This window comes from Pinus tabuliformis, chromosome X, assembly GCF_031772625.1.
Source record: "Pinus tabuliformis cultivar Carrire ecotype Pingquan chromosome X, CPIR1, whole genome shotgun sequence".
Classification (NCBI taxonomy): Eukaryota; Viridiplantae; Streptophyta; class Pinopsida; order Pinales; family Pinaceae; genus Pinus; species Pinus tabuliformis.
Genome location: NC_142308.1, coordinates 1,280,918,989 through 1,280,933,748, shown reverse-complemented (window position 1 = coordinate 1,280,933,748; position 14,760 = coordinate 1,280,918,989). Strand labels below are relative to the sequence as shown.

General features: G+C 39.5%; 1 protein-coding gene across 3 annotated transcripts in view; it reads left to right on the top strand.

Annotated features, from left to right (window-relative positions):
- LOC149144721 (isoleucine--tRNA ligase, cytoplasmic-like) overlaps positions 1–14,760 on the top strand; it is a 739,557-nt gene that overhangs the window by 509,488 nt on the left and 215,309 nt on the right. For 2 of the 3 annotated variants that reach the window (XM_089449912.1, XM_089449913.1), the window contains exons 25-26: positions 10,982–11,093; positions 11,225–11,316. In XM_089449912.1, coding sequence (XP_089306038.1) covers positions 10,982–11,093; positions 11,225–11,316 — 204 coding nt within the window. Of the gene's footprint in view, positions 1–10,981; positions 11,094–11,224; positions 11,317–14,760 lie in introns of those variants that run through there. The other variant, XR_016264930.1, reaches the window with a different exon arrangement.

Genomic DNA, 14,760 nt, shown 5'->3' with positions numbered 1-14,760 from the left:
GGGTTTTTCCGGGGACATTAGTCCAAAAATAACGGTGTCACTTGGTTCTTGTTTTCTTTCAATTGATGATCTGTAGATGTTGATATTGTACTTGTATTTATTTTCAGTATTTACATGGTAAATAACTTCTGAAGTAATTAAACAAGTAGGAAGAAATAAACCAAACAGTACAGGGAGAATTTCTAACGAGTCAAACTTAGAAATTCCAACATGGTATCAAAGCGTGGTTGCAGAGCATAGGATAACTGAAGGCATCAGCTAGCAAAGCAGTAGCAGTAGAGATAGCTATCCAGAGTGACAGAAGTTGTTCCTAGCAGAAAGCAATAAGGAAGGGGTGATGCAGAGGACCTGCGTCATCAGCTCGAGCCAAGAGGAGGATCAACACAGATGCAAAGAGGAGCAGATTTGACCTACGCAATGCCTGGTCATCTTTCTCAGTCAGGAAGTATAACGCTATGGCCAGAAGGTGCAGATTTTGTTGGTGTTGGGATTGCGTAGAGCCTAGAGGCTCAGTCCTTCAGTTGTTGGGGCATAGGAAGCTGGTGGGGTGTTGTTGTTGTTGTTGCAGAACAGTACCTAACGAGACAAAACCAAGGTAGAAGGAGTTCCTATCGAGGCAGATTTCTAGCCAAGGAATCCGGATCAGTGGTGCAGTTGCACAGAGGATCGAAGTGGGGCAACTCAACATTGGCAAAGGGGCTTCCAAAAGGGAAATCGAGACTCAGAGGGAGTCAAACCGAGAACTTCCAGATAGGAAGTTGAGAGACTTAGCAAGAGTCGAACAGAGGACTTCCGGGAGGGAAATAGAGAGACTCGAAGGAGTCGACAAAAGAGCAGCGAGATGATCGTGAATGGGCTGAGAGATCAGGACAAGCTGGACGAAGCGTCCAACTTTGTCGTCTGGAAGGTCGGGATCTTGTCCATTCTAGATAGATATCGCATCAAGGACTTCGCCTTGAAAACGATAGCGATCCCAATTGACCTAGCTGAAAATGAGAAGTACGAGGAGGTAATGGCCAAGGCAAAGTGCATCATCCTTGATGGGATCAAGGATCATGTGGTACCGCATATTGCCAAAAAGGATATGACAAATGAGATGTGGGAGGCCCTAAAGAAATTGTACCAGCATACTTCCATGCAGAGGAAGATGTTACTTGAAATCATCTGCGGTCATACCAGATGCAGAAGGGAGAGCAGATAGATATCTTCCTTGATCGATTGAAGGAGATCCGGGACCAGCTGACTTCCACAGGGGCCACACCAGATGAGATTTTGGTGAGGACCGCATTGAACGCAGTTTCCGAGGATTAGGAAGTATTTGTCTAGAGCATACTGGGCAGGTCGAAGCTTCCAGATTGGGAAGAATTGTGGGTGGCTCTTCATCAAGAAGAGATCATACGACTGACCAAGGCGGGGAGTAGCGGTAAAGGGGTCAGAATTAGGAAGGAGGAAGAAGAGGATATGGCTCTAGCATCTGCGGGAAAGCAGGAGAAGCGAAAGAAGAAGGACCTCTCCAAGGTCAAATGCTTCCATTGTGGGGAACTGGGTCATTTTGTGAACTAGTGTCTGAGGAAGAAGAGCAAGGGAGAGGCTTCTGAGACCAAGGCAGCACCAGCGAGGGCAAAGAAAGAAGTCGAGGAGGATGATGATTGTGCCATGAGTGCTCATGTGCCACTTGAGAAGAAGTGGGGAGACATCGAGCTGTAGTCAAATAGACTATAGGCCATGAGGGGCAGGATCCTCGAGGTACCCAACCTCTTGGATTATACCTTGCTACGGGAGCCCCGAAGAGGTAGCAGGACTGGCGGATGTCAGTAGAGACGAATGCATATGGAGCGGTAGAGAGTGCTACAGTGCAGGAGTCCTCAGACAATGCGAGGCTAGCAGGCTGCAACAGTGCAAGAGGCACGGGAGTGTTGCACCAGTGCAACATGGCAAATAGAAGTGTGCAACGATGTGAGATGCAGGGAGTTGTTGCAGTAACACAAAGGTCAGTAGAGGGAGCACTTGTTAGCGACAGAGGGAGCTTCAACATCGAGAGTGTCTCCAGCTTGACAGGGATGTCAGAGTTGGGTGGATCAGTTACTTACTTCTCAGTAACTGGGTTGCAATGCAATAGCATTATGCAATAGCATGATGTAGCATGAGGAGAAGGGGATGCAGAGGGAGTTGTCGTAACTCCTCTGCGTCACTCCTTCTCTGTTGCCTTTTGCTTAGGAGCAGCTCTGTCTCTCGGGACAGCTGCTACTACTGCAAATCCGATATCATTGATGCCTTCATTCCTCCTATGATCTGCAATGCTCTGATACCATGTTGAAATTCATAAGTCTGGCACATTAGAAATCCCTACTGCATTATCTGGTTTATTTCACCTACTTGTTTATTCCATTAACAAGTTATTTATACATATAAATACTGAAAATAAACACAAATGTAGCCTTAACTCATATACAAATCAACAACTGAAATGCTAGACAAACACACAAGGGACACTGTTATTTTTGGACAATCGTCCTCGGAAAAACCGGTGCAGTAGTTCTGAGGGTTTTATTATTATGCAGATTTCTTGAGTACAACTAGGGTGCCGAACTGGCTCACCCACCAAATATTGTTACATGACAGTAATACCTCTTCTCGAAGACAGATATTCAGCCTCTCAGCTCTAGTCTGCCCCACGAAAATCCTTCCGGCACTTCCACTTGGCTCTACGTCAGCCCTGCTAGCCTCAACGTAGCTCCTGAACCCTCTGTGTCAACCTTCTGCCTCTCTGCATCAGCTCTCTAGCCTTCTGCGTCACCCATGCAGGCCCCTCAGCCTCTGCGCTGTCTCTAGCTGCCTCTGCATGGCTCTTGTTGCCTCTGCGTAGCTCTGGCAGCCTCTGCGTTAGCCTCTTCAGTCACTACGCTGACCCTTAGGCACTATCTCTGCCTCTCTGCCCCTCGCTGCAACATATCACTTGTTCGAATTTTCTCAGCAAACCCTGCTCCAGAAAATCAAACTGATTGATCAATCTTGGTGTATCTCCAACTAACCCTCAAGCCTCCTCTTATACTTTTCCTGTTGAGTCTTCAACAACCAAGATTAAGTCTCTAATCAATGACTAAGATTAGATTTGGCTTGATCCATGTCATTTAGAACATTCTCACCTAATTTTATATTAATACCCATTAATATTTTAATTTTCCTAAATTTAGACTTAGGAACCCCATTAAAAATATTAATTATTTTAATATCTCTCTAATCAGGTGGAATTTCCCCAAACCATTTATGGGTCTTGGAGATCTCATATGCTTTAGCCTCTCCACCAATTTTCATGGCTAGATCACATTCGATGCTACCAAAAATTAACAGTTTAATTAATACACTTTAATTATTTTAATTTCCTAAGTTTAGACTTAAACATCCATTAAAAATAATTAATGATTTTAATTAAACCTCTTCCAGGTGGAATTTCCCAAAACGATTTATGGTTATTGTGAAATGCATGTGTCTTAGCCTCCTTACAAAATCTTGAGGCTAGTGCACATTTGATTCTACCAGAAATGAACACTCCCTCTTAACAAGGAAAGTGCTCTAGTTCTGTAGCCCACTGAAGCATCACTTTGATTCTGCAACACCTCATGTTGCACTGCTGATGTTTGGCTCTACTGCCCACCAACTACTACACAACTCTGATTTGTACTGCATCCGTGCTGCTGCTGACTCTGTTGAACCATTGTCAACTACTGCATCTGCACTGCAACTCTGTTGTTGCTGCCACTGCAACATCTGCAACGGAAAAACATCCAAAATATTGAACTAACTATGTTTAGTATGATGCATCTGTCATCCGAGTTCTTATTGTTGCTAGATTTTGCGCTGTCACTGAAGCTTTTGCGCTGTTGCTGACTCTGCTCTGTGCCAACTGCACTGTTGCCAACACTAGGTCTATGTTGCTCAGTATCTTACCACTACTAGCCACTGTATTTGTCACTCTGACACTTGACTACACCACCTGACACTGGTCCATCCTGCTACTGCTAACTATGGGCTCCGTAGCAAGGTATTGATCCAAGAGGTGGACTCCTCAAGGATCTTGCCCATCCTGTAGCTCTTTGTAGCTACAACTCTAGATCACCCCACCTCACCCCTAGACGCATCTCGGAAATCATGGCAAACTCTTCCTCCAGCCTAGAGGAAAGCCTGTCAATATCAGCTGGTGCAGCTTGTTGATCCTTCTTCTTCTCCTTGTCCCTCTTTCTAAGAGGAAACTAAGTGTTCTAGTGGCCCATCTTGCCACACTTGAAGCACTTGATCTTCGAAATGCCCTTCTTCCTCTCGCGTTGCTCCTATCGCCCCTTTGAGGCAAGGGCCACGTCTTCCTCTTCCTTCACAGCCTTCATCCCACTGCTGCTACTGCCATTGATTATGGCCTTCACCAAATCACGCCTCATCTCCTCTTGCTACAAATCAGCCCATACACATTCCCAATTTGGCAAGTGTTCTCTGCCCAAGAGTCTTTGGACAAACACTTGCCAATCTTCAGAAACGCTATTCAACACTAATCGAACAAACTCTGTAGGTTGGGGCCCTGACCTTACTAAAGCCAGTTGATGTCGGACTTCCTAAACCCTCTTAAGGAGGGGGTCTATTCACTCCCCTTTCCGCATCCCTGTGCATCTCAACTTCTCCTCCAGGTACATCTTCCGCTGCTCTGAAGAGACTTCATATAGCGTGGCTAAGGCTTCCCACATCTGTCGGGTAGTGCCCTTGCTGGCTATACGGGATACTACATGATCTCAAACTCCATCGAGAATGATCCTCTTAGTATTTGCCATATCAACCTTGTACTTCTTGAGTGGATCTGCATCGGTAGGCACAACTATCACACTATTGATATACATCTTGAGATCATGCTCATCTAGAAGGCAGGAGATCCTAGCATTTCAGATCATATAGTTGGAGGCTTTGAACCGATCTTGATCTCTCAATCTTGTTGATGCCATTTCTCCTGAAAAAGTCGAACTGCTCTCTCTTCTCCTCTGCGCAGCTGCTGCCCAGCTATTTGCACTCCCTTTTGGAGTGAGAAATCCTGCACACAACCACTGCTGCTCTGCTTGGAAAATTCAAGCTTCTTGGTTGGAATTCCTCTGAGAAAGAAATTCCCTCAATGTGCCTTCTTCTTTTCCTGACGCTTTTCTGCCCCAGTGACTATTGCAGAAAAATTGCATCCCACCTGAAGATTGCTCTTCACTGAAGTTGCTGCTGCATTGTTCCCTCTACCGCTGACAAATCTCAATCTGGAAAATCTTTCTCTGTCGACTCACTCGGAGAGAGATTTTTCCTTGAGAATCTTGCCCTCCTGGCACTGGACTGCACAATCCTTCTGGGGATTCGATTTGTTGTCTACGCAACTCTTCAATCTCCCTATTCATATCAGTGTTGGGCTCTTTCGACTCTGCTCTCCTGCTTAACCTTGCTCTGATACCATTTGAAAAATCGGTTACCCAATTCCCTACTGTAGGAACTGATAAGATTTCTCATACTTGTTAATTCCTTAATCAAGTTATTTACAGTGTTACACAATAAACATCGAAATAAAATCTACTACGGCCTTCACAACATAAAATACTGTGGAAACAAGTACTGAGCAAGAAGGAAATAATGCACACATAACTGACCCTGTTGTTTTTGGATAATGTCCCCAGAAAAACCAAATGTGGGAAAACCGGTGTAGTGGCTGAGGATTTTAATTATTATGCAATAGTTTCTGAATACAATATTTGGATGCCTTACTGGCTATCTGATACAAAGAATCTGACTGGCAAAGAATTAGTGAGAAATACCTCACACTATCACTGGAGATCCGACACTGATCCAACCACTGAATGGCTAGCCCCAAATTGCCTCTACGCAGTCATTGTGCTACTCTGCATCACAATTGATAGGGACTGCATCACTCCTTCTGGCTGATCGATCTGTTGGCTAGATACTCTATCCTCTTGCCCTCTGGTCTCACACCCTGGTTCCTAGCACTGGATTTGACCTGCTCCTCAGCAAATTTGTGAATCTCTTCAAGGCCTCTGTGATGCCTCAACGTGGCTTTACGTTGCCCACCGTGGCTCTACGTTCCTTTTTTGGATCTCTCTCTGCCTCCTCTAAAATGCAGTGATGCAAAAATCGCGATTTCCACATTTCAATGATAAAATTGCACGATTTTTAAACCAGTTTTTTTTCCGCGATTTTTTCAAAAACTCATGATAACCTCCAAAAAATTGCGATTCGATTGGTAGTAATCGTTGGGCCGGCGGATAGCGTTATTATAAGACCAAAAAATGATTTTTTGTTAATCATTTGGACAGACAGCGATAGCGACGTGGTTTTGGAGTGACTTAGGAGGAAAAGCTTGGTCATTTCAGAGTTGATTGGAGAAGAAAAACAAATTGAGAGCTAGGAGGAGAGGAATTTTCTCCAGCAAACCGGTATGGGCACCAAAATTTTGTGTTTTGTAACTTTGTTTTGGTTTTTTTTTTATGTTTTTGGTTGGGTTTGGAATCTGGATAACCCATTGTTTATCAAATGTTTCAATTGGTTATCAAATATTTTTGAATTGATTTAATGGGGTTTTTGTTTGTTAAAAACATAAATTGTCAAAAATTGCATGTGTTTTGTCATATTACTCATGTATGTAATTTTTTTTTGTAACCTGTAATCCTTATTTTGCCATAGGTTTACCATTCAACTTCAAACTTCAAACTTCATCTTACAAATTTAAAACTCAAGAGTCAAGAGTTCAACCAAGTTACAAACATGCCAAGGAAATTGGACCCTCTGTGGAAATTTGGTGAACCTGATGGAGGGTTTGATAGAACAAACTTATCTTGCAAGTTGTGTGGGTAGCATATGTCAAGGGGGTTTATAGATTGAAGTATCACCTTGCACAAATCCTTGCAAAAATACAAATCCGGAAATCATCCGAAAAGCCATGAGATAATTGGAAAATTTAGAGCACAATAGAGAGGCCAAAGCAGAAATGAAGAAGCAACTAACAAAGACTGTGTTAGGCTCAGGTGAACAAGGAAGTGGCACTGGTTCTACTTCAGCATCAATATCTACAACCAACCTAGTAGCTGCCTCATCATTTTTTGTTCCTAGAACCACGCCTGGTTCACAACCATCTATCACTTCAATGCTTAAAAAACTGAGAAAGAACAATTTGACAAGTTGTTGGCCAATTTTTTCCTTTGGAGTGATATTCCTTTCAGCGTTGCAAAGAATAATCCATTTTTTCAGCTTGCGGTTGATGCTATTGCAACTATTGGCCCAGGGTACAAAATCCCTTCTTATGATGACTTTATAAGCCGGATTCTTCAAAATCAAAAGGTTTATTGCACCAAAAGATTGGAAGAGTTTAGGGCATCATGGGCACAAACAGGATGCACTGTGATGTCAGATGGTTGGACCGACCAAAAGGGGAGAACCCTTATAAACTTCTCGGTTAGTTTTCCCAAGGGGACAATGTTTATGAAATCTGTTGATGCATCTTCACATATCAAAAATGCAAAAACTTTATGTGATTTGCTAGATGTGTTTATTTTGGAGGTGGGTGCAAAACATGTTGTTCAAGTCATAACGGACAATGCTGCAAATTATGTTGCTGCTGGCAGGATGCTTATGGACAGGCATCCTACTTTATTTTGGACACATTGTGCTGCACATTGTATTGATTTGATGTTGGAGGACATAGGGAAAAATTCTTTTGTCAAAGATATTGTTGAGTCATCAAAAAGCATTACAAAATTTATATATAATCATACATTTGTGCTTAGCTTGATGAGAAAATTCACCAACAACAAAGAGTTGGTGCGCCCCGCCATTACACGGTTTGCCACCTGTTTCATATCTCTTCAATCCCTCTTGAATTCTATGTGGGATGTGAAGAGAATGTTTCTTTTAGAGGAGTGACGTGCTTTGACAATGAGCCGCAAACCAGAGGGAAAGGCCATATGCAGACTAGTTTCATACCAGGAAGAATTTTGGGTGGGAGTGTAAGAGGTGTGTACTGTTACTGAACCTTTGGTAAAGGTTCTTCGATTAGTTGATGGTGAGAAGCTCGCAATGGACTATTTGTATGAGGCCATGGACAGGGCAAAAGAATCCCTTTGGGCCTACTATGATGATAAGGGAGATGAAGGGTTTCAGAGACAACTCCTCCTATAGGAAGTGATTGATGAACGATGGAACAACACACTCCATCGTCCCATTCATGCTGCAGGGATCTACCTAAACCCCGCATTTTCTTACCCATGTGGGTTCGTATTTGATGCTGAGATCATGGATGGATTCTTAACCTGTGTTCAGAGGATGGTGCGATCTCCAGCAGAACGTACAGAAATCTCCAAAAAAATTGAGACATACAGGATGGCAGGTGGCACATTTGGCTTTGGCATTGCTATGACTAATAGGATGACTAAAATGCCAGGTATTTTTTAGTTTGTTTCAAATTTCATACTCTTCAAGTTCATAACTTGATACTTTGCTTCAACTTTCAAATTTCATTTTTTTCTTATGTTTATTTAAAATTTTATTTGTAATTTTGTTGTAGATGCATGGTGGAAAATGTATGGTGCCAAGGTACCCCTTCTGCAAAAGCTTGCCATTCGAATCTTCAGCCAAACATGTAGCTCCTCAAGATGCGAGCGCAACTGGAGTGTATTTGAAAAAATACACAATAAGAAACGCAACAAGTTAACACTTAAAATATTGCAAATTTCCAAATAATTTTTTGAATTCATTAAACAATATTTATTTTTTTTATAATTATTATTTCATGATCTTTGTACAGGTTGGAGTCCCAGGCTCTAGCGACTTAATGACATGGTCTACGTCTACTACAATCTTTGATTGTGGGTGAGGCAACTTGAGAGAATACCTGATATGGAGGCCATCTCATTGGATGGGATTGACACCACTACTGCATGGAGGGTTGAGGCCAAGAGGCCTCTCATGGAGTCTACCGATGAATGGTTAGAGCAGGAGGTAGTGGAGGGGGAGAAGGAGGAGGAGGTAGAACAACAGGAGGAGGAGGTGACACCACCTACCCAAGTTACCCCTGCCACCAGTAGAGGACGTGATCTACCTCTTATAGCTCCTAATTCTTCAGCTTCTAGAGCACAGCAGAGTCCACTGCCAACTCCACTGGCATCTACATCTAGAGGGAAGGGGAAAGCTATTGCATTTTCTTGCAAGAAGGGCAGAGGAAATCAATAGTATTAGACTTTAGTTATTTGGTTCATTTAATTGTATATGACATTATGACTCATGATATGACTCATGAGATACATTATTATATTTTTTGTTGATATTTTGACGCTGAGTTGAGAGTCATGAGTCAGGACTTACTATTCAGGACATGATTCACTATTATGTGTGATGTAGCACTAGAAATTATATTAAACATCTTATATATTAGTTCTTTTATCATATTTATGTGTCAATGTATTTATTTTATGTTGTAGATGCTTTAGATATTAAAACAATTGAAAAAAAAAAGAATATTTTTGTATGTTAAGATTTTTTCCCGATTTTTTTCCCTCGCTGATAATATCCCGATAACGATTACTGCAACATCGCTGAAATGTATTCCTGGATTAGGAAGCTCTCCAACCAGAAAACTATCCCTACCCCTCACTGCAAAAAATCTCCTTGATGACATCTCCTGCAACTATTGCGCTGCTCTCTTGAGAAATCGATCTCTTGATCTCACTTGATGTGTATTCCAAATGCCCATCAAGCTTTTTCTTATAATTTTCTCATTGATCAATCAACGGCCCGGGTTAGATTTTAATCAACGGCTCAAATCATCTTGACTTGATCCTCATCTTTTTTTAGAAGATTCACACCAAGTTTAATTAATACACTTTAATTATTTTAATTTCCCAAGTTTAGACTTAGGAATCCATTAAAAATAATTAATAATTTTAATTAAACCTCTTCCAGGGTGAATTTCCCAAAACGATTTTTTAGTATTGTGAAATGCATGTGTCCTAGCCTCCTTGCAAAATCTTGAGGCTAGAGCACATCTAATGCTACTAGAAATCATCACTAGGTGATGGCTAAATAGGGGGTAGAGCTCATGCTAGGCTTTTTGCCATGTGCCAAACAAGTCCTAGACATCTTTTCTATTTTACATTTTCTTTCTATTGTGGCTTTTATAATTTTTTCAACTACATCAAACATTGAGGCCAAGTTTCTAAGCCCTAACTCAAGGATGTGGATATAGGCTCTCAATCTCAGTGACCAATGACAATGAACCCAAAGAATGGAGATGAATGACAAGGAAGGATGGAAAGTGGTAAGTATGGATTACCATGGACACGCTATATCAATCAATGCCCTACCTAAACCATATGGCCTTAGAGGAGGTCCTACTAGACTTTAGTCAAAGGCTAACCTCCAAGGTGAGGTGTGGGAACAAGGGTACAATCAAGAGCAATCAATCATCCAGTTTGCCCCATGATTCATATTGATATGCCTGTAACATTAAATGAAAGCACATGATTACTAACATGGTTAAAGTACCTATTGAAAGATGACCCACCGTCCTTCAAGAAGAATGCTAGATGGGAGAGGGCCTTGACACAAAGCTATCTGAAGATCATCATAGGGCTGCTGGCTAGCTGGCTGTCTAATGAGGAGAAAAATGTTCTCATATGGTTTACCCACTTTTTGTGGGTAACAGTCCTAATCAAGTTAATTTGAAAATGAATAGACCTTTTATTCTTTTGATCCATTGACTAGCCCTAATCTCTTTTATAATATTACCTTCCTGCTTCACATTGTGTCTTCTTGCCCTTGTCTTCTATCTAACAAACATTGGGAATGTAGTTTATCCATGGTTATGTTCATCTTGTAGAGATCTAATCTTTTCTTAGCTGATTAATTTGTCGCATGGTTTATTTTCCAATCTAGTAGTCAATAGATATTGTGATTCTTTCTGCAGGTAATCCTAGCATCAGAAAATTTTATTGGTGTGGCTGGCATGTCATTTACATTAAAACTATCAAGGCCAACTTTAGCGTTCATCAACAATGCACTTAGCGTGTTGTGTTCAGGCATGTTACGTAACCCTGTAATATCGTATGAAAAACTGACACTGGACTGCTTATTGACTATTTACAAAAAAAGAAATAATATTAAGGAATCAATTCACTTTTTTCTGGCTTGCTGCTGTGATTAAACACAGGTGACGATAAACACGTCGACGCTTTAAAGGTGTATCTGCTTTCTAGGGATCATTCAAACCTGAAGCTACAGTTTCTATCTGCCAACGGCAAGGTATGGATATTAATTTATTTTACCATTTGGATTTATGGTTGCAAGAAACAGATTTGGACACTTTCACAAAATTTTCCAAGTTTACTTTTGCAAAATATTTATAAAATTGTTTACTCACTCTGCAAAACAGTTGGACAAAATAGGGCAATGTGTAGATTGTATTTCTGAGCTATACTTATTGCTCTGTGTGTGTATACATGGCAAAATTTATATAACTTTTGATTTAGTCAACCTCAATACTAATTTATAAATCTTGTAGTAGACTTAGCTTTTGCCAAAGTAGACCAAACGATAGACTGTATTTCAAAGCTTTGCGCATTACTGTATACACACACAGTAAAATGTATATAATTTTTGGTTCAGTCAACCTCAATGCTAATTAATACATTTAGTCGTAAACTGAACATTTTCGAAATTCAGAGAATGAGGACTAAGCTAATCAAACTAATTTTGAATTTTAATAAAACCGACGTCATGTTTGACGAATTGCTGTCTTGTTTCTCTTGCAAAAGATGGAGCTGCACAGAATTGTTTGAAGTTTATTGTGTGGAATTTGATAAAATATTATAATATACTATGGGCAACGAAAAGTAGAATTTTTATTGCTGATCCTCTTATTATTTTTTGGTCCACTTTAATGCCTATCTACATAGAAATAGTCTATAACGCGACTTTTTGAAAGTCTTTCCGGCGGGTTTTTCCGGTCGAAATCCGGCAGGAATTTATTGGAATCGCAAGTTTGATAGCTAGTTTCTGCACAATGAAAGCGTCCCAGGGGTTTTCGAGGGTGCTGAATCCAAATATGCAGTTAAAAAACCATTTTAACTGCAACAAATCAAGATTTAACCTCAATTTCTTCCGCCGGATTCCGTCACCGGAATCTCCAAAAAGTCGCATTATAGACAACTCCATCTACATATGTTCTTTCAAATCATTATCTATACACAGAGGGAGATCGATTTATCTGCAGAGGCCAAACCACGACAAGGCAAGATAGAGGCTTCAAAATTTATGCCCGAGATGAATAGTTATTCAACAATGTGAAATCTGTCAATTCTAGAAGCTATTTGTGAAGAGCCTCCTCTCTTATTGTTCAAAGTGTGCAAGCCATTGTTAGTGCTTAGGTCGACAAGTTTGGAGTTGATGAACTCTATAAATAAGGAACTTTCTTCATCAAGTCTCTGGATTCCTCCCTTTTTTTCTTTGAGATTCTTAATCATATTGAAGTCTCCCCTATAATCCAAAAATTTTCCTCTATGATTTTAGAGGCTTTCTAGAGGTTTTGAAGGAAGATTTTTTTTCCATGGAAGTTCTAGGACCATACACATTGGATATAAAGCTTGTGTTGGTGAATCCAATAAGTTCAGAGCTGGCAATCAGGGCTCTGGGAAGGAAAAAGGAGTCCCAAAAGGTAACTAACGAAGGGTTCAAGGCAATTGTTATACCTTCTGATGCTCCTTAGGCATCTTGGGAAAGAGTCACAATTTCTCCATATGATCTTGAGAAAGTTATGGAGTTAGACGAGCATTTTGTTTCTTGGATCATTATGATATGAAAACGTTCTTGATAGATTTTGTTTTTCAAGAGTCTATGTTTGGATTTACCCAGTGTTGCGGGGGAGTGCCCCCCCCGATCCCGCTCCCTTTTCGGGAGCGTTTTGCCTTTTTTGCAATTTTTTTTTTTTGTAGTAATTTTCGAAATACAATTTTTTTGAAAAAAACAAATAATTTTTGAGTGGGGTAGCTTAATGATCAAGTCAAGGCCCTAGTATTGATATGCAATTCATGGTAATGTTAAATTCTTAAAGTAAAAGGATGAAAATGAAATGTCACTTTCATTTTCATCCTTTTACTTAAATTTTTAACATTACCATGAAATGACTCAGGATGTTTGAGAGTGGTTTCGGCCTCATTGCATTTCATATGGAGAAAGTAGAATTTTAGATTTCATTCAAAATCCAGCAGACTTATCAGTTTTTCAGGATTTCATGATTGGGGGATTACAATGTTTCCATTGAATTTTGTCATGTATTAGGGTATGGAACTCATATTTAATCAAGAGCGTCAATCCCTATATGTACCTTGATGTTAGTGACATTGGTTGTCGAACTCCTCTATCATGACCCTCCTAAAAATGTACGCATCACTCAAACAACATCTTGACTTGAGATGCTATGCTTTTTCTATCTTATGCATTAAAGGGTGATATTAATGACAAAGATCCCTATATAGATACAGAGGTAATGACAAAGATACCTCTAGATATTAATGTTTAGAGGGTGATATTAATGACAAAGATCCTAATTTTCCAACAAGACTAAAAATTAGACATTTCTCGTGGTGGCAAGAGGCCCAAGCATAAGAAATAGATAATAGATTTACTTCTCTTTTCTAATTTCTAGTAGCTTTTATAACTATTGACTCTTTCATATTTATTATGATATTTTTTTAAACAATATATGACAATTTAAGTTTGAAGTTGGCAATTATAACTCATTAGTAATGAATTATGAATATGATGTTTCATGAAAGTTGAAAGTTGTTTCATTTCATTTCATTTTATAACATTTCATTTCATGTTAGATATTATTTGTTGTAATAGTTACACTTAGCATACGAGTACAACTTTGGTGATCAATGATGATAAATGTTATATATTGAATTTTGAAAGCTTGAAACTTTAAGATTGATGAATCATGAGACTCAATATGTTGTATGTTACTATGTTACTAACTTGTAGACGTGGTTGATGAAGATTATAACTTCTAGATGATTGTTGTTATATGGTTCAATCTATGTTTTTTTATGTTTTTTATATCTAATTCATTATTCTACATGTTTTTGTTGACATATATGTATCAAAATATAAAAAATATATATAGTATATAAAAAATGCTCCGGGATTCGCTCCCACTCCCGTTTTCGCTCTTGCTCCCCCCTTTCGCTCCCGCTCCCAAGTAACACTGGATTTACCAGTTATTAGATCCCTAATGTTCCAAGTAATGACTTTCATTGATAATATTGAAAGGATGTTAAAACTTATATTAGATACAAACAAAAACATAGATTAAATATTATAACAATATTGAAATAAAAACCTTATAATAAATATTAATACCTACAGTAATAATAACTACTAATAAATAATTAATAGATATTGCAATAAATGTTAATACTAAGTTATTAATATAGAGTTCTAATAAAAAGAAAGAAGCAATCATAGGGACAAGAGACAAGGTGAAGGAGATGATCAGGGGACAAAGAAGGAGAACAAAAAGAAAACAAGGAGAGGGGGAACTATTAAGTATGGTCACCATGAGATATATAATGAGAAACCAAAGGAATCTAGTTTCTGCTAACTTCTAGTCTTTCATCTCTATTGAGATTATTAGGATATCTCATTATTTCCAAATCTCTTTAAATCTTCTCTTTATGTAATCATTTT